An 18,033-nucleotide genomic window follows, 5' to 3' on the forward strand; every position below is an offset into this window, starting at 1 on the left:
GGAGGATGTGGAACTGAGGTTTTGTTTTGCTTTAAAGAAAGGAGAAATAACAGGATGTTTGCTTGCTGATGGGAAAGATCCACAGAGAGGGCTGGATCAGAGGAGCCCCATCTTGAGTGACAAGAGCCCTCCACCTCGCCTTCTGGTCTCTGGTTGCACATTCCAGCCCCTCTGCTGGATCTAACCACATGATGCTCATGTGCTGGTGTCCTTTGGGCCCCAAGTTCTGCTATTCTCTCTCCTTGCCCTCCTCCTCCAGATCTCCACAGCTTCAAATGCCTCTGCACCTTGACATCTTTGTCTCCCCTGCAAACCTCTCCTCAGAAATGCAGATGCCAAGATTTCTACCGAGTGTCCCCGGGCTCCCACACTAACCCAGCCCCAGGCCCTGCTCCCTTTCCCACATCTGTCTTTTGAATAGGAGAGGGCTTCCTGTCAAAGCTCTCCAGCCCCTTCACATACTTCTGCCTGGCCTCACACATTACCAGCCCAACTGGCTAACGAGGAGCAAAACCAGTACAAAAACCAGCAAAATCTGGATCACTCTGACTCTGAGATCCATGCTTCCACTACATATACTGCTCCCAAAGGAAGTTCCTACAGTTACTTTATTTCCAACATGTATCATAAAATCTTTAATTAGTCTACAGCAATTACATTTAAGTCAGCAAGAGAAAGTATTACTTTACGATAATAAATATTAATGTGAGAAAAAAGTCTAGCAAAGTGGTTTATTTACATGTTATTGCTGGAAAAAGTCCTTTAAACAAGACAGTGCAGAGCAAACGCCTTAGAGCTAAGTATCAGCTTCTCAGATTCCCCATGGCAGCTTTAGTACATCCCATTTTTATGGCTTCTATACGGTCATACGTTCAGGCTTTCAAAGAGCTGCTACTTCATGATGACAGTAACTCTTCAGTGTTTATTTTTATTTCCAAGTTTGTGATTTTTAAGAGGCTACTTTAGGACTGTGAATTGTTTCACTGTCTTCTCACTTTCTCGCTTCAGTTCTTCAATATGGGCATCTAGGCGCTCTAGGATGTGATGAGACCTCAGCTCTTCCTCTTCCAAAAATCTTGTGGCTATTGAACCAAGAGGAGACAGAGGCAAGGGACACTAGAAGAGAAACAAATTTTGATATATGTAAATTGAACAGTATATTTCTAAGACACAGTATTCATGATATTTTCTAACTACCAATATCAAAAGGGGAATGTTTTCCACTGACAAGATATTGTTTTTATCCTAATGATAATAATAGTAAAAAAAAAAAAGTTCCACAAAAATTAACACAGATCTCTTCCTTTCTGACACAGTTATGTAAGTGTGAAGTGTCACATACATATATTAGTTACTCACTGGAAGACTTTCAGAGCCTTTTATACCCTAGGAGAGATATACTTAATGCCTATTTATTTCAAACTTACTTATAAAAATCTGAATGTTACTTTTTAAAGCATAGAAAATCTACCCATAATAAATTAGATACCAGTTAAAAATCAATATTTTCCATTCTCCAAAATTTGAGTCTACAGCCCCTTGTCTGAAATCACTGGTTTCAGAACTTAGATGTATCATATTTAGTTGATCCTTATCTGCAGTAATTATTTTCTATAACATCATCTCAAACACTGAATTAATGAATATTGAAACACTGCTCTTATGGGGAAACATAAACATATACATACAAACTGTACACAGATTATAATCCTAACTCCTAAAAATAACTCACCAGGTAGATTCTGTTTGCTTTATTTCACAAAAAACAAGGTTCACAGTGTTTAGTGACTTGCCCGAGGCCACCCCATTAATGGGTGCCAAAGTTGGGGTTCAAACCCTGTTCAAGCTCAGCATCTGAGCTTCGTGCACTATACTGCCCCGGGTGGCTCTGTCTTCTGGGAATCTCAGCGCAAGAGCTGAAACAAGAGGGTAACGTACCACCTTGACTGACCTTAGCTGGAAACATGCAAGCCCAGTGACTCACATCTTATCCAGCTCTGCCATGTTCATGAGTGACTGTGGAAGTGCTTATGAGTTCTGCTTACAGGTAACAAATAGTTTAGCAGGTAGATGAATTCACAAATATAGAAAACATGACCTATGAGGAGTCTGAGGTAACATCCCATAATCAAACACATTGGTATTTCTGACATAAAATGTTAAGTGGGATCAATCAATATTTTACCACATCATATCAGTTCAGGCCAGGTCAGGTCTTAGTGTCAAACTTAGAAAGAAAGTTAGTCATAGGTCTTTTCTGGATTTCAGAATTACATATATAGTACGTATATTTCAACAACTAAAAGAGAACTCCTATGGACTTGTTGGCCCATTAAAAAGTCAAAATATTGAACTTTCACAGGTACAGGACCACAAGGTGATGGGAATAAACGGCCAGAAGTGAGTGCTTCAGCACAGAAGGCAAAAGTGAGGGTGGAGAGGAGTCCTCACAGTTGCTGCAGGAACAAGGGGCCAGCCCTATCGAAGGGCACCGTCTGCCACCAGGGCCCCGCGGGGCAGCACCCAGTCTGCGGTCTATAACAGACACGTCAGATGACATCACTTCCTCTGCCTCGACCCACCCTTTCCCTTTCCAGCCATTCCTTTTCTCCTTCCCCACTGTCTACGCCCCAGGACTATCTTGGCAGGCAGAGATATTCCTTGAACCAATCATTTCCAATACAAAGGTGACCCTCTCTGAAAAAGGCAGGAAGGGAATTTTCAATTTTGGCTAAAAATAAATGAATCCCTATAACTTATATTTAATAACACACATTTTGAAAAGTACTCGTGGCTAAAGTCTTCACAAGCAAAATCTTAGGACAGAAATACACGAGAATAACAAAGGGTACTTGAGATAGAGAACCAGTAAGAAGACAAAAAAGAAAAAAAAAACTCTCCGCCTTAAAACGAAAAAAATAAAATCAAACTTAACACGCTTAATAAACTAGTAAGATCAGAAAGTTTCCATACCGAAGATATAAAGTCTTCTGGGTCATTTATACTCTCAGAGATAGTGTCAGAAAAGTTGGTTTCATTTGTATCTAGCACTGAAGGCAGAGAGTGAGTTTTGCACAGAAAGTTAGATGGCAGAGAGACAGTGGAGCAGCAAGAGCTGATCTGATGGCTCGGGGGGCTGAAGCCCCGGGACAGGGACACAGGCTCTATGCTATCCGATGCTCGTCCTTGCGGAGAATGAAGACCTGCTTTGTAGGGCTCAGCCTTCAGCCCATCATGCCTGTGCTGGCCATGGGCTGGCCTGGATAGCAGATTAGAAAATAAAGCAGATAAACATTGTAGCAATTTTCCTCCTTTAAAACAGACTTACTGTTGGAAGTTCAATAAAAATACAGAACCAGACTAAGGAGAAGGCTATAATTTACATAATCAGCAGCCTGCTCAGACCAGGCATTCTCTTCCTCACCCTGGCCCCAAGTACCCAACCCCCATGCCCCCTTCCCTGCTCCCACAGACTTACACAACAGCAAGGAAGACAAGTAAGCTATCAGGTGCCCTAATGAGGTTGGTGGTAGGACAGAGGGAAGCACTGTGCATAGAGAAGTCCCTCATCTTTACCTGGGGGTGAGGTGGGAGTGGCAGAGAGGGTGTCAGCAAAGGCTCCTGGTAGGAAAACATGTAAGGCCTGGAGCCAGTTCATTGAATGCTGATGTTTTAGGTAACCGTCTATTGTTAGTTCACCAAAAATACAAAAGAAGCTTTTAATAAAAAGCTAACTTCCACTTCTTATGGAAGCTAGGGAGGTGGGAAGCAGCATGACGAAACTCAGGGGAATTGGGCTGTTATTCTCACCTACATCTAGAAGTTTGCATGAAAGTGATATATAACCTCCTGCATTTTTTAACCTAACAGCTTTAGTTGTACACACTGTACTTCAGAATTAAACATAGGGTCCTTTGATAAAGATTTAATTTCTAGAAATTATTCTCAAAGAAATGAGCATTACATAATAAAGACACGTATTTTAAATAAACTATGAAGAAAATTTACTTGAACTCTGTATTCTTGAACTCAGGTACTCTGCTGTGTGTTGGTTTAAAGATCCTATCCCGGTTTTTTTTGCATATCTGAGTAGAAATCTCCAGCTGACCTTTGGTATCCATCAAATCTTTCTGTAGTTGTTGATTTTCAGATACTAATTTATTTAATGCCTCAATATAATTTTCCTGGAGGTCTGCTAGTGAAATCTCTTTTGCCTAATAAAAAAGAACAGAGGCACTTAATTTGTAAAAGAATACTTGTGATCTGTGATACTGCTGGTGGAAAATTACTTTCAGCTGTGACTTGTTAATCTATGGCTTTACTTAGGAAAAAGTGTAGATGTGGTTTTGGAACCTTAAAAAAGAAAAAGGGTGTGTTTCTTACAGTTAATGGGGTAGGAGCACAATGGGCTTCCCTGATGTGTGAAGGAATATCCAAGGAGCTGGAGGAAGGCTGGAACTAGGATGGAAGAAAGCTACAAATGAGAATCAAAAACAGACAAAAAGAAAGAAAATAGTAGCCACGAATTCTTCTTTAAGAAAGTTGAGCTTAGTGAAATAAATCAGACAGAGAAATACAAAGACTATATGTTATCACTTATATGTGGAAACCAAAAAATAAAACAAATGGATATTACAAAACAGAAACAGACCCCCACACACAGAGAATGGTTACCAATGGGGAAGGGGAAGGGGGAGTGGCTAGGTAGGGGTAGGGGACTAAGAGGCACAAACTACTATGTATAAAATAAATAAGGTACAAGGATATATTATACTATAGCAGACAACATAGCCATTATTTTATAATAACTTTAAACAGAGTATAATCTATAAAGATATTGAATAACTATGTTGTACACTTTGATATAATATTGTAACTATGCAATTATACAAATATAGTTTCACTTAAAAAAAAAAAAAAAGAGGGAGACAGAAGGCTGAATAGCCCCACAATATCTGTGGAAGAAAATCAAGAGACCTATTTCAAAGAAAGAAATCTGAACATAAGGTTCTGAAAAGGAATTCTGGCTGGCATGGACAACTTTTAAATAAATAACTCTCTGGTCTTAAAGACTTTTACATAATGTTGCACCTATTCTGGTATGTGAGATTGATTCAGACATGATAAGTCAATATTCAACATGGAGAAAGTAGGAATTACTATTCTGATATGGCCTGAATTCTGTGATTATAAATTCTATTGCTCTTCAACTCTAGGTGTTTCCTAGTAATATAGTACCTAAAAAAACAGAAGTCTGGACCATTTTTTTCTAATGACAAAATATTTTCATTAGCATTCTGAAAAATTATGGTTATCTTCTTTGGAATTTAATACGATGTTTAGATTGCTCTTTTCTATAAAGATTTTTTTTGAAAATAAGCTGCTCAAGTAGTTTGACAAACACAATTTGCCTAACAAAAAAATAAAGCTTAAAATACAACCATTTAACTATCTGTACTAGTAGTGACAATCAGTTATAAAATCTTTCAGCAAGTTGTTGACAGATAAAACCTCAAAAAAAAAAAAAAATCTGCAGGACATAGAGGAGTTAAACTGTAAACTACTGGAGACTTTTATTTTTATGTGGCAAATAATTTATCAGAGCTATTGCTTTCATTACAAAGCTAATTAGATACTTTTATTAAGAGTTATTTAGCCAAAATTATTCATTTGTAAAAATAATATCACCTTCCTAGGATGGTAAACGCAAAATGGAACTTTCTAATAATTGTTCTTAATACATACACCATGTTTACATTGTAACTTCAAAATCAGAGGAAGTCTACACTGCTGACATGGTTCTCAACAGCCAGAGTTTGATATCTGATGTCATTAAAGATATCTTTTAGAAGAAGACATAATCTTAGACTTCCTCTCATTTTGAAGTTATAATGATAATGTTTGCTTTTTCCAGGCAGGCATCATTTAAATTTTTCTCAAATTTACTATTTTATTAACAACAATTACAAACAAATGAATGTGAAAGGTAATATAAAAAGTGCATAGCAAGCACACACCTGGCTGTGTAAAGAAAGGACATCATTACCACTGTTAGAGGTTTCAGGAGAAATTAAGCTGAACAGAATCTCTGGCCATAGTCTGGGTTAAGCCCCTCTGAGAGTTCCCAACTCTTAAAGATGAACAGGTAATCACACTGCATAAGATAAAAGTCTCAATCAGCTATTTCCAAATCCTGAGCAGTGACAGACTTTATTTTCTTGGGCTCCAAAATCACTGCAGATGGTGACTGCAGCCATGAAATTAAAAGACACTTGCTCTTTGGAAGAAAAGCTATGACCAACCAAGACAGCATATCAAAAAGCCAACATTACTTTGCCAACAAAAGTCCACCTAGTCAAAGCTATGGTTTAAAGTCATGTACAGATGTGAGAGTTGGACCATAAAGAAAGCTGAGCACCGAAGAAATGATGCTTTTGAACTGTGGTGTTGGAGACTCTTGAGAGTCCCCTGGACTTTAAGGAGATCCAACCAGTCAATTGTAAAGGAAATTCATCCTGAATATTCATTGGAAGGACTGTTGCTGAAGCTGAAGCTCCAATACTTTGACCACCTGATGTGAAGAACTGACTCACTGGAAAAGACCCTGATGCTGGGAAAGATTGAAGGCAGGAGGAGAAGGGGATGACAGAGGATGAGATGGTTGGATGGCATCACTGACTCGATGGACATGACTTTGAGCATGCTCCGGGAGTTGGTGACGGACAGGGAAGCCTGGTGTGCTGCAGTCCATGGGGTTGCATAGAGTCAGCCACGACTGAACTGAACTGAAATCCCGAGCCTTTTGAAGACTCTGTGGTGCAAATCAGGCTCTTGGTTTTCTCCACCACTAGCTTAGTATTGCTTATCAAGGTGTATAAAGTCATTTTCCTTCCTTCCATCTACGCATCCTTCCTTTCTTCTTTCCTTCCTTCCATCTACCTTCCCCCTTACAAAATATTTAGCTGTTGTCTCCTCTCCTACTTTTTCCATCCTTGTAGGTTTGCTTTAAAAAACAAAGTCCTTTCACTTTAGTTTTAGAGGGATTTGGCAAGGGAGCATATGTTCATCTGCCACCTTAAATGACGGCATAACATTTCCTAGTAAAGAAAATCATGAAACCATCCCTCTACAGACTAACATTTACATTTTTTCAAAATTTTGGATACTGCAAACAACACTGAAATGACCATTTTGATACATTTGCTTCTCCAGGATGGGTTCTTTGGGAATGCAAACTGATGACAAAAGGAGAACAATTCAGCAATGACAACCAAAATCAGAAATGCACATGACTCAGGACTTTATAGACTGCATGTATTTACATTCGGTTTAATGGACATTGCTAAACTGCCCTCCAGAATAGCTGTGTCAATTTACTTTCTCATTAACAGAGCACTAACGACCCTGTTGCTCTATATCCCTGCCAACACTGGTTATATCAGTTTTTAAAAAATCATTGTCAAGCCAATAAACAAAAGAATATTTATTTCTTTTGATTATTAAAGGGATGTAATTGCTTTTCTTCCTTGCTGAATTTCTGCATTACTTCTATGATTATCTATTTATGGACTGTGTAGATCACAACAAACTGTAGAAAATTCTTCAAGAGATGGGAATACCAGATCACCTTACCTGCTCCCTGAGAAATATGTATGCAGGTCAAGAAGCAACAGTTAGAACCAGACATGGAACAACAAACTGGTTCCAAATTGGGAAATGAGTATGTCAAGGCTGTATATTGTCACCCTACTTATTTAACTTATATGCAGAGTACATCATGAGAAATGTTGGGCTGGAGGAAGCACAAAGTGGAATCAAGATTGCCAGGAGAATTATCAATAACCTCAGATATGCAGATGACACCACCCTTACGGCAGAAAGTGAAGAAGAACTAACGAGCCTCTTGATGAAAGTGAAAGAGGAGAGTGAAAAAGTTGGTTTAAAACTCAACATTCAGAAAACTAAGATCATGGCATCCGGTCCTATCACTTCATGGAAAATAGATGGGGAAACAATGGAAACAGTGAGAGACTTTATTTTCTTGGGCTCCAAAATCACTGCAGATGATGACTGCAGCCATGAAATTAAAATATGCTTGCTCCTTAGAAGAAAAGCTATGACCAGCCTAGATAGCATATTAAAAAGCAGAGACATTACTTTGCTGACAAAGGTCCATGTATTCAAAGCTATGGTTTTTCCAGTAGTTGTGTATGGATGTGAGAGTTGGACTATAAAGAAAGCTGAGTACCAAAGAATTGATGCTTTTGAACTGTGGTGTTGGAGAAGACTCTTGAGAGTTCCTTTGACTGCAAGGAGATCCAACCAGTCAACCCTAAAGGAAATCAGCCCTGAATATTCATTGGAAAGACTGATGCTAAAGCTGAAGCTCCAATACTTTGGCCACCTGATGTGAAGAAATGACTCATTTGAAAAGACCCTGATGCTGGGAAAGATTGAAGGCAGGAGGAGACAGGGACGACAGAGGATGAGATCGTTGGATGGCATCACCGACTCGATGTACATTAGTTTGAGCAAGCTCTGGGAGTTGGTGATAGACAAGGAAGCCTGGTCTGCTGCAGTCCATGGGGTCTCAAAGAGTCGGACATGACTGAGCGAATGAACTGTACTGAACTGAACCTATTTTCCTACTAGATCCCAATGACTGTATTATCTTTATAGGCCTTATATATTAATATTTTATATTAACCTTTTGTCTGTTAACAGGTTGTTTTCCTCTAGTCTATTAGTCTTTTTAAATGGGGCCTTTTGTCATCCAGAAATTTTATATTTTTATGTTGTAGAATTCTTTATGTTGTAAAATTCTTTGTGGTTTCAAGATGCTAAGAGAGTCTCGCCCTCTCAAAAGATTATGGTTCCCTGTATTTTCCTCTAGCTGAAATAAAGTATTCGTGTAGTGTTTTGCATGTTCTTCCACCCCAGCCTCCACAATCCTTGAGAGTGAAACTAAAACTACTTAGTAGCCAACAGGGGCATTGTATAACCACAAATTTTTGGAGGCATATACTCTCTAGAAAAACAGAAAAAAAGAATCTGTAAAATCTCTGGGCATTTGACCTGTATCAAGAAAAGAGGAGTAAGAAACAGATGGGTCATTTTGCAAAAATAACAATTTTATAACAAAATAGTTAAAAGAGCACCCACACAGTTTGTTACTCTCTTGTTAGCTAATCCTGTTCTCTGGTTTCATAGAAGCTTGTTTACATTTCTTATCCTCCCTACTGGATTACCCTCAGTCTTGTAAAGACAAGAATCTTATTCATCCTTGTATCTATTACACTGTCTACTAAATACTTTCAGCATAAAAGATTCTAGAATATTTGATTAAATGAAGTGTATTTTCTCTAGTGTCTCAGATGGTAAAGAATCTGCCTGCAATGCAGGAGATAGGGGTTTGATCTCTGAGTTGGAAAGATCCCCTGAAGAAGGGAATGGCTACCCACTCCAGTATTTTTGCCTGGAGAATCCCATGAACAGAGGAGCCTGGAGGGCTATAGTCCATGCGGTCACAGAGTCAGATATAACTGAGCAACTAACACTTTCACTTAACACTTTTACCTTGTAGAAATATATTTAAAACAAAAATATTTAAAAGATGACATTCTTTATAATGAAAAGATTGTGAAAATAGTAATCATAGTAATAATAATAGCGTTAAATATTTATTATATACCTACTAAATGCCAGACACTATGCTAAACCCTTTATATACATTCTCTCTATTAAGAACACAGACTATGCATGTATTTTTATCACATATAGTATTTTTTAAAATCTTCCAGTTGCTGGAGTGAAGAGTCATAGTTTGCTCACTCCTATCACTGTCTTGACTTCTTTTTGAGAAAGTTTTTGCAGAAGGATCATTTCATAGTTTGATCTTAGCTTTCTCTTTACTATATCAGTATTTATAAAGTAATTTCTTTTAAGGCTTGGACAGTAGAAAAGCAAGTTTCTATATATGTACCTCATGTAAACCCAATTCCAATTTCATCACCACTTCAGAAAGATGACGATTTTCTAACTTGAGTGATTCCAGTTGATCCAACATCTCCTGAGAAGGGAAAAGTACAAAAGCAGAAAAAAAAGAAATAAATGTAATGGATAAATCAAATGCATCTTGAATCGCCAGTCCAGGTTTGATGCATGATACAGGGTGCTCGGGGCTGGTGCACTGGGATGACCCAGAGGGATGGGATGGGGAGGGAGGTGGGAGGTGGGTTCTGGAAGGGGAACACATGTACACCCATGGCGGATTCATGTCAATGTATGGCAAAACCAATACAATATTGTAAAGTAAAAAAAATAATAATAATAAATAAATAATTAATTTTTTCACATACAATTTTCATTAGGTGAAGTTACATTCTTCATTCATATATACAAATACTTTCTAAAAAGTCTTTTGAAGAGGTGTTTCAACATGAATTTGTACGCATGCAGTTAAGAGTATTATTCTAAACAGATCAATCCAGGCACTGGTGACTGACTCCCTGGCACTCCTCTTCCTGGCCTCTGCCTCCAGCATCTCATAATCTGCACTCCTTTCAAGAGTAGTAGCTTATTTCTACTTGAAGAGTCCTGCCTTCCTTGGCTTCCTGCTTCTTTTGTGAAAACTATCTGGTTTTCTTCCTTATTGTCTCTATCCTTTTTAGCATCATTCTGGCACCTTTTTACCCTAAATGAGCAGTTTCCTAAGTTGGGTTCAGGTCTCTCTTCATACGCTATGCCTTCTCCTTACTAAGTCTCTTGGGGTTTCAAATGCCAACTTCATGTAAAGACTTCCACGGCTAAATGTCTTACCTTGATTTTAATCTTGCACTCCAGGCCTTCTGTGGAACTATTAGATATTTCCATATGAAAGTCCAACTTTTATCTCAAACCAGTGTCCCGTCTGCCAGCTTCCCCATTTTGTGTACCTTTCATACAAATTCATTATCCTCCCCAAACCTGCTCCTTATCTTTTCTGTATTTCATTAAAGAGCATCACTCTCTAATCAGTTGCCCAAGCCGGAATCCTAGTGACATCCTTCCCTAACTCTGTCTAACTCACTCTCCCTGTCCAGTCAAATACAAAACCTAGTCAGTCTTACCCGGCAAGTATCTCCAGAATGCATCCATTTCCCTGGGTCTCCCCTGCACAGTGCTCAGGCCACCACCTCACTGCTGAGACAGCATCTGAGTGGTCTCTCTGCCTCCTTGCTTATTCTCCACACAACCACATAAACTTTTTACTCCTGTTTAACCCACTCTCTACAGACCCCAAAATAACATGAAAACTCCTGCACAGGGAGGGCAGACCCTTCAGGAGCTAATCCCTGTTTTCCCATCTCAGACCTCACCACTTGTCCCACCTGACACAGTGAACAGGGTAACCTTCACCACTCACCCAAGAAATAGTCTTTTCACTTGTCTGAACTACTCTTAACTCCTGCCAATCTTCACTAGACTACTTGCTAACCAGCCTAAATAAGAGGGTTAATAAAAATTTACTGAATTAAACACTATGGAAATTATACTTTTAATAAATCGAACCTTCAGAAACAAACTTCAAATAAAGAAAACTTTTGTTCAAGCTTCACCTTATGCTCTACTGCTTTTTCTTCTGCCTTTTGTATCTCTGCTTTGAGTCGAATTTCCATGTCAGAAGAAGAACTTTTGGTGGAAGCAATAGTGATATCTCGCTGATGTAACTCTCGAGTTAGCTGGGAAATCTCCATTTTCATTCCTTCTAGTACAGAACTGTAACTCTGTTCAGCCTGTAAAATCTGTTCTTTCAACTGCAAAAAAAATAGAAAGCATTAAAAATTAAGAGAAGACATGTTAGATAGAAAAATATAATATTAATAATAGAGTAATTTTTACCTTGCCTCAAGTCATAAATTTTTCCCTGATTAAATCTGCAAAAATTAGCAATTTACCAAGCTGCATATCTGTACTGAAGGTCAGATGGTTATACCCACAATTATTTATTAGATCTCAAAACAGGGAGAGATGGCTAACTCAGATGCTGAGACCCAGCATCAAAGCTGAAGCACACATTATTTACAGGACAGCATTTGTTACTGTCACTCTTTTTTTAGTTGCAAATCTAAAAATTTTGCTTATATGGTTTCCTGGTCCACAGAAGATAACAGAAAGAGAAGAAGAAAGGGGCTAGAAGTAATCTCAAAGAAGTAATTAAAAAAAAAAAATGACTCAACAAATAGGACAGCCAGGGCCCACTAACAGAGACAAATTCCACAAACTTCAAATGCCAATGAGCATATAACTACCCACAGCACAGAAGAGAATACACATCCATCACCACCTTCAGTCAGTAAGAAAATACTAAATGCCATCTCAATTAATATGTTCATGTGTTCATGCAAGCAAGAAGGTGTGTATCTTTTAGAAAATTTTTCATCTAGACACATTTAAAATAAAGTTGTAGAGTTCAAAGGGTGTAGGCTTCCTTCAATTGTCTTGAAAATACTTAAACAGCACCCCTGAGGATGACACAGAAAGATATTCTCCTAAGCACCTTACAGGTACTCTACTCATGAGCATCAAATGGCCTCTGGATGACATTTTTCTCTCATTAAAATTAACTCCTATAACCTCCCAACCCACCGCTCAGTCTACAAACACAGAGGGGTTTGCAACTCTCACCTTTTTGATCTCAGCCCTGTACTCACTGTTGTGTACTTCCATCTTCTTCAGCTCTCCATATTTTTCCATTAGCTCTTGGCTCAGCTGTTTACATGTTGCACTCACAGATTCTAAGCTGTATGACAAAAATAAGGTCACATATTTAAAACAAAACCAAACCCTAAAGCCCACAAGTTGAGTTATCTAACTACATTCTTAATGTCCAAGAAATAAACATCACTTTCTACCCCAAAATAAAACTCATTTCCAATTTCCATATCAGTGGAGTCAGTGAAATCCAATCCACACTTCTGGGGAGATACTTTTGACTTCTGTGTTCACCTATATACCTTCTATCTGCTTAGAATATTACTGGTTACAAAACTCTAAATGTTATAGCAATTAGGCAGTTTTTTCTCTCTAGTTGTACATGAGCTGCCATCATAATGTCAGTCTTCACCACGCTTAGTTACAATCCCATCCTACACACAGCTGCCAAAATAATCATGAGTTTCCAACCTGTCACCCTTACTTATCCCTCATCAGATATAAGAACCTCAGGGACACCATACCTCTCTTATCTCACAGCTCATATCCACTATAAAGTCTTTTTGCTTCTAAATTGCTAGGCTTTACAGTCTGCCATGTGCCATGTGCTAAGCCTGACTTCTTTTCTTTTCACTTACCACCCCCTTGGCCACACAGCACCTCCCCCTACCACCTGACAATGGACAGTCAACACCGTTTCAAGAATCGAATCAGCATTTACCTGGATAGAGCCACCCTGACCCTCATTCCCCTACATCATCTTAAAAACAGTCTACTTTCAATTGTTCGAGTTTGCAGGCAGACACTTTCTAGAACTTTCACTTTAAATTGCTCTTAGGTCTTTTAATGTACATATTGTGGCTCTCAAACTACAAATTCTATAGTTAAAATAATATCTTTTACTTCTCACCTCCCTTAACCTTGTCCACCATACCCTCGGGCCCTTCATCATTCGGTTCCAGACTGTTCAATAAAGGCTTAATAACTGTTAGATTGTTCCCCCACACAGCAAATTTACCAGATAAGCTATTGTTCAAAATATCACCTTGGCAATACAACATCACAAAACAATCATGTACATTCCTCCAGTTCCTATTTCAGGGAGTATTCTGTTCAAACTGAACAATACAAATAAGCTGTCTAAAAGGGTTCCTTCTTCTACTTGTCTTTTGATACAGAAAAATAATTTTTAAAGTTATTCAGTTTTATTAGTGAACAGGGGTATTTGTATCCATTTATTCCAACTTTACTTCTAAAAATCCTAGAATGCTTATTATGTGGTACTTAGTATGACTATAATATGTCAAATAAAACACTGAGGTAGAGACAGAAGAAAAATCAGAAATAATCTTGTCCTATCTAAAGATGGGAAAACTGGGAGCGGGACTAAGATGGCGGAGGAATAGGACGGGGAGACCACTCTCTCCTCCACAAATTTATCAAAAGAACATCTGAACGTTGAGCAAATTTCACAAAACTACTTCTGAACGCTGGCAGAGGACGTCAGGCATCCACAAAGACAGCGCATTATCTTCAAAAGGAGGTAGGAGAAATTATAAAAGATAAAAAGAGAGACAAAAGAGTTAGGGACGGAGACCCGTCCTGGGGAGGGAGTCGTAAAAGAGGAGAAATTTCCAAGCACCAGGAAACCCTCTCACCAGTGGGTTTGGGGGAAGATTTTGAATCTCGGAGGGCAACATAACTGGGAGAAAAAATAAATAAAACCCACAGATTACGTGCCTAAAGGCAACTCCCAGCAAAGAACCCCAGACGCTCGCATCCGCCACCAGCAAGTGGGGGCTGAACGGAGAGGAGCGGGTGGCACTGCTTAGGGTAAGGACCGGGCCCAAATGCCCTGAGGGCAATCTGAGGGAGCTAACATGAGATAGTAACCTAAACTGTGGGACAGCCAGAGAGAGAGAGAACTATCCCGTGAAGAGCCCAAATCTAAGGCACTGCCGGCCCGCTCACAGAACAAAGGACTGAGCGATACCAGAGGAGAGCTAGCCGGCTGCGGACTGCCCCATCCCCCGCTGGACACAGCAGGCAGGCGGGGCCAGCCAGAGCCGGAAAGGGGCAAACTCAGCCCCAGAGAGGGCACCCCCCAACAAACTGCAAACAGGCTCCCAGTTTCTAAGCAAAGACTGCCTGAGATCCCGGAGGGTTGACAGCCGCCGGGAGGGTCGCAGCCAGAGACCAGCTCCCCAGAACCGACACAAAGCACACCGGAGCTGGGCGCGCCTGTAAACCGAGGCGGGGACCAGGGAGGTGATAAGCCGCACGTCCCCAACAGGGGAGAGTGCGCTCGCCAAACTCCTGGCTGCCTGAGGTGCTCCGACCGGGAACGGCACAAACCACGGGCCCAACCGAGTCTGCGCCTTTGTGGAGTACCTGGGAACCTGAACCTGAACGGCTTAGACCTGGGAAGTGCACGCATCTCAGGGCCCACTCCCTGGCCGAGTAACCTGAAGCCTGAGCAGGGTAGATGGGGAAAGCACACACGCCGTGAGCAGGGGCGAACCCAGTGCGGCCGAGACACTGCGAGCTCTCCACACACACGCCAGTGATATAGGTTTGCAGTGTTCCTCCCTCCCCACAGCACGACTGAACAAGCGAACCTAAAGAGACCACCCCCGCCCCTTTGTGGCAGGGCAGAAATTAGACACTGAAGAGACCTCCAAACAGAAGCCAAATAAACAGAGGGAAGCGCGTTGGAAGTGACAGGCCAACAGATTAAAATCCCTGTAGTTAACACCGACTGCATTGAAAGGGGCCTATATATCTCGAAAAGTATAAGCAGGAACAAGGATCTATCTGAAACTGAGCAGGCCCCACACTGCTCACAACAGCTCCAGAGAAAGTCCGGGATATATATTTTTACTATTATCATTTTTTTTTATTTAATTTTTTTAAAATTTTTTTCTTTCTTTTTTCTTTAAGTCCTCTATTACACCTTTAACTTTCATTTTCATAACCCACTATTAACTTGCAAAAAAAAAAACCCTTTTTTTAAAGCAAACTACATACATATATCTTATACCTTTTGTGGTTTTTTTTTTACTGTTTTTTTTCCTGTTTTACTTTTTTTTACTGTTTCTTTTTTTTACTGTTTTACTGTTTTTTTTCTTTTTACACTGTTTCCTTTTTTCTTTTTTTATATTGTATGTTTGATAAGAGTCTAACCTCTACTCTAGATTTTTAATCTTTGTTTTACATATTTGATATCGATTTTGTACATTTAAAAACCCAATCTTTAGGACCCATTTTTACTCAGGAGTGTGATTACTGGCTTGATTACTCTCTCTCCCTATTGATGCTCTTTCTTCTCCCCCAGGGAACCTCTATAGCCCACCCTCCTCCTTCTCTTCTCAACCCAATTCTGTGAATCTCTGAGGGTGTTCTGGGTACCGGAGAACACTTCAGGGACAGAATACTGCCCAGATCTCTCTCTCCCCTCCTGATTCCTCCCTTTCTACTCATGCTCACCTCTATTACCTTCCTCCCCCCTCTCTATGTATCTCTGTGAACCTCTCTGAGGGTTCCAGACTGTGGAGAGCACAGAGGGAAGTGCTTACTGGCTAGATTGCTCTCTCCACGTTTGAGTCCCCCTCTTCCCCTCCTGGTCACCTCAACACCCCCCCCCAACTTCACCTCTCCATGTAACTCAGTGAACCTTTCTGGGTATCCCTCACTGTGGAGAATCTTTTCACCATTAACCTAAAAGTTTTATTATTGATGCTGTATGGATGGAGAAGTCTTGAGGCTACTGCAAGAATAAGACTGAAAGCCAGGGGAAACATTAATTAATAAGAGATCATCCAATGGCCTCCACATATACACTGAAACCAAGCTCCACCCAGGAGCCAATAAGTTCCAAAGCAAGACATACCACGCAAATTCTCCAGCAACACAGGAACATAGACCTGAGCATCAATACACAGGCTGCCCAGAGGCACACCAAATCCATAGACATCTCAAAACTCAATACTGGACACTCCATTGCACTCTAGAGAGAAGAAATCCAGCTCCACCCACCAGAACACCGACACAAGCTCCCCCAACCAGGAAGCCTTGACAAGCCACCCATCCAATCCCACCCACAGTGAGGAACCTCCACAATAAAGAGGAACCTCAAACTACCAGAATACGGAAAAGCCACGCCTAACACAGCAATCTAAACAAGATGAAAAGGCAGAGAAATACTCAGCAAGTAAAGGAAAATGAGAAATGCCCACCAAACCAAACCAAAGAGGAGGAGATAGGGAATCCATCTGAAAAAGAATTTAGAATAATGATAATAAAAATGATCCAAAATCCTGAAAGCAAAATGGAGTTACAGATAAATAGCCTGGAGACAAGGATTGAGAAGATGCAAGAAATGTTTATCAAGGACCTAGAAGAAATAAAAAGGAGTCAATATATAATGAATAATGAAATAAAGGAGATAAAAGACACTCTGGAGGGAACTAACAGTAGAATAACGGAGGCAGAAGATAGGATAAGTGAGGTAGAAGATAGAATGATGGAAATAAACAAAGCAGAGAGGAAAAAAGAAAAAAGAATCAAAAGAAATGAGTAAAACCTCAGGGGCCTCTGGGACAATATGAAACACCCCAACATTCGAATCATAGGAGTCCCAGAAGAAGAAGATGAAAGGAAAGGCCATGAAAAAATACTCGAGGAGATAATAGTTGAAAATTTCCCTAAAATGAGGAAGGAAATAGTCACAGAAGTCCAAGAAACCCAGAGAGTCCCAAACAGGATAAACCCAAGGCGAAACACCCCAAGACACATATTAATCAAATTAACAAAGATCAAACACAAAGAACAAATATTAAAAACAGCAAGGGAAAAACAACAAATAACACACAAGGGGATCCCCATAAGGATAACAGCTGATCTTTCAATAGAAACTCTTCAGGCTAGAATGGAATGGCAGGACATACTTAAAGTAATGAAAGAGAATAATCTACAACCCAGATTACTGTACCCGGCAAGGATCTCATTCAGATATGAAGGAGAATTCAAAAGCTTTACAGACAAGCAAGAGCTGAGGGAATTCAGCACCACCAAACCAGCTCTCCAACAAATGCTAAAGGATCTTCTCTAAACAGGAAACACAGAAAGGATGTTTCAACACGAACTCAAAACAACAAAGTAAATGGCAACGGGATCATACTTATCAATAATTACCTAAAATGTAAATGGGTTGAATGCCCCAACCAAAAGACAAAGGCTGGCTGAATGGATACAAAAACAAGACCCCTATATATGCTGTCTACAAGAGACCCACCTCAAAACTAGGAACACACACAGACTGAAAGTGAAGGGATGGAGAAA

At 39.9% G+C, this 18,033-nt stretch overlaps 1 protein-coding gene across 50 annotated transcripts in view; it reads right to left on the reverse strand.

The window, feature by feature from the left end:
- Nucleotides 1-590: 590 nt before the first annotated feature.
- The window catches only part of CEP63 (centrosomal protein 63), an 86,682-nt gene continuing 69,239 nt past the window's right edge, over nucleotides 591-18,033 (reverse strand). For 20 of the 50 annotated variants that reach the window (XM_081569713.1, XM_081569714.1, XM_081569716.1 and 17 more), the window contains 6 exons: nucleotides 12,667-12,781; nucleotides 11,598-11,795; nucleotides 9,983-10,069; nucleotides 4,009-4,214; nucleotides 2,974-3,259; nucleotides 591-1,116 (listed from right to left, as the gene is read on the reverse strand). In XM_081569713.1, coding sequence (XP_081425839.1) covers nucleotides 958-1,116; nucleotides 2,974-3,259; nucleotides 4,009-4,214; nucleotides 9,983-10,069; nucleotides 11,598-11,795; nucleotides 12,667-12,781 — 1,051 coding nt within the window. In that variant the 3' untranslated portion in view covers nucleotides 591-957. The remainder of the gene's footprint in view (nucleotides 1,117-2,973; nucleotides 3,260-4,008; nucleotides 4,215-9,982; nucleotides 10,070-11,597; nucleotides 11,796-12,666; nucleotides 12,782-18,033) is intronic. The other 30 variants (XM_081569748.1, XM_081569749.1, XM_081569740.1 and 27 more) reach the window with 2 other exon arrangements.

Source organism: Giraffa tippelskirchi, chromosome 2 (assembly GCF_054371585.1).
Source record: "Giraffa tippelskirchi isolate mGirTip1 chromosome 2, T2T-mGirTip1v1.2.pri, whole genome shotgun sequence".
Classification (NCBI taxonomy): Eukaryota; Metazoa; Chordata; class Mammalia; order Artiodactyla; family Giraffidae; genus Giraffa; species Giraffa tippelskirchi.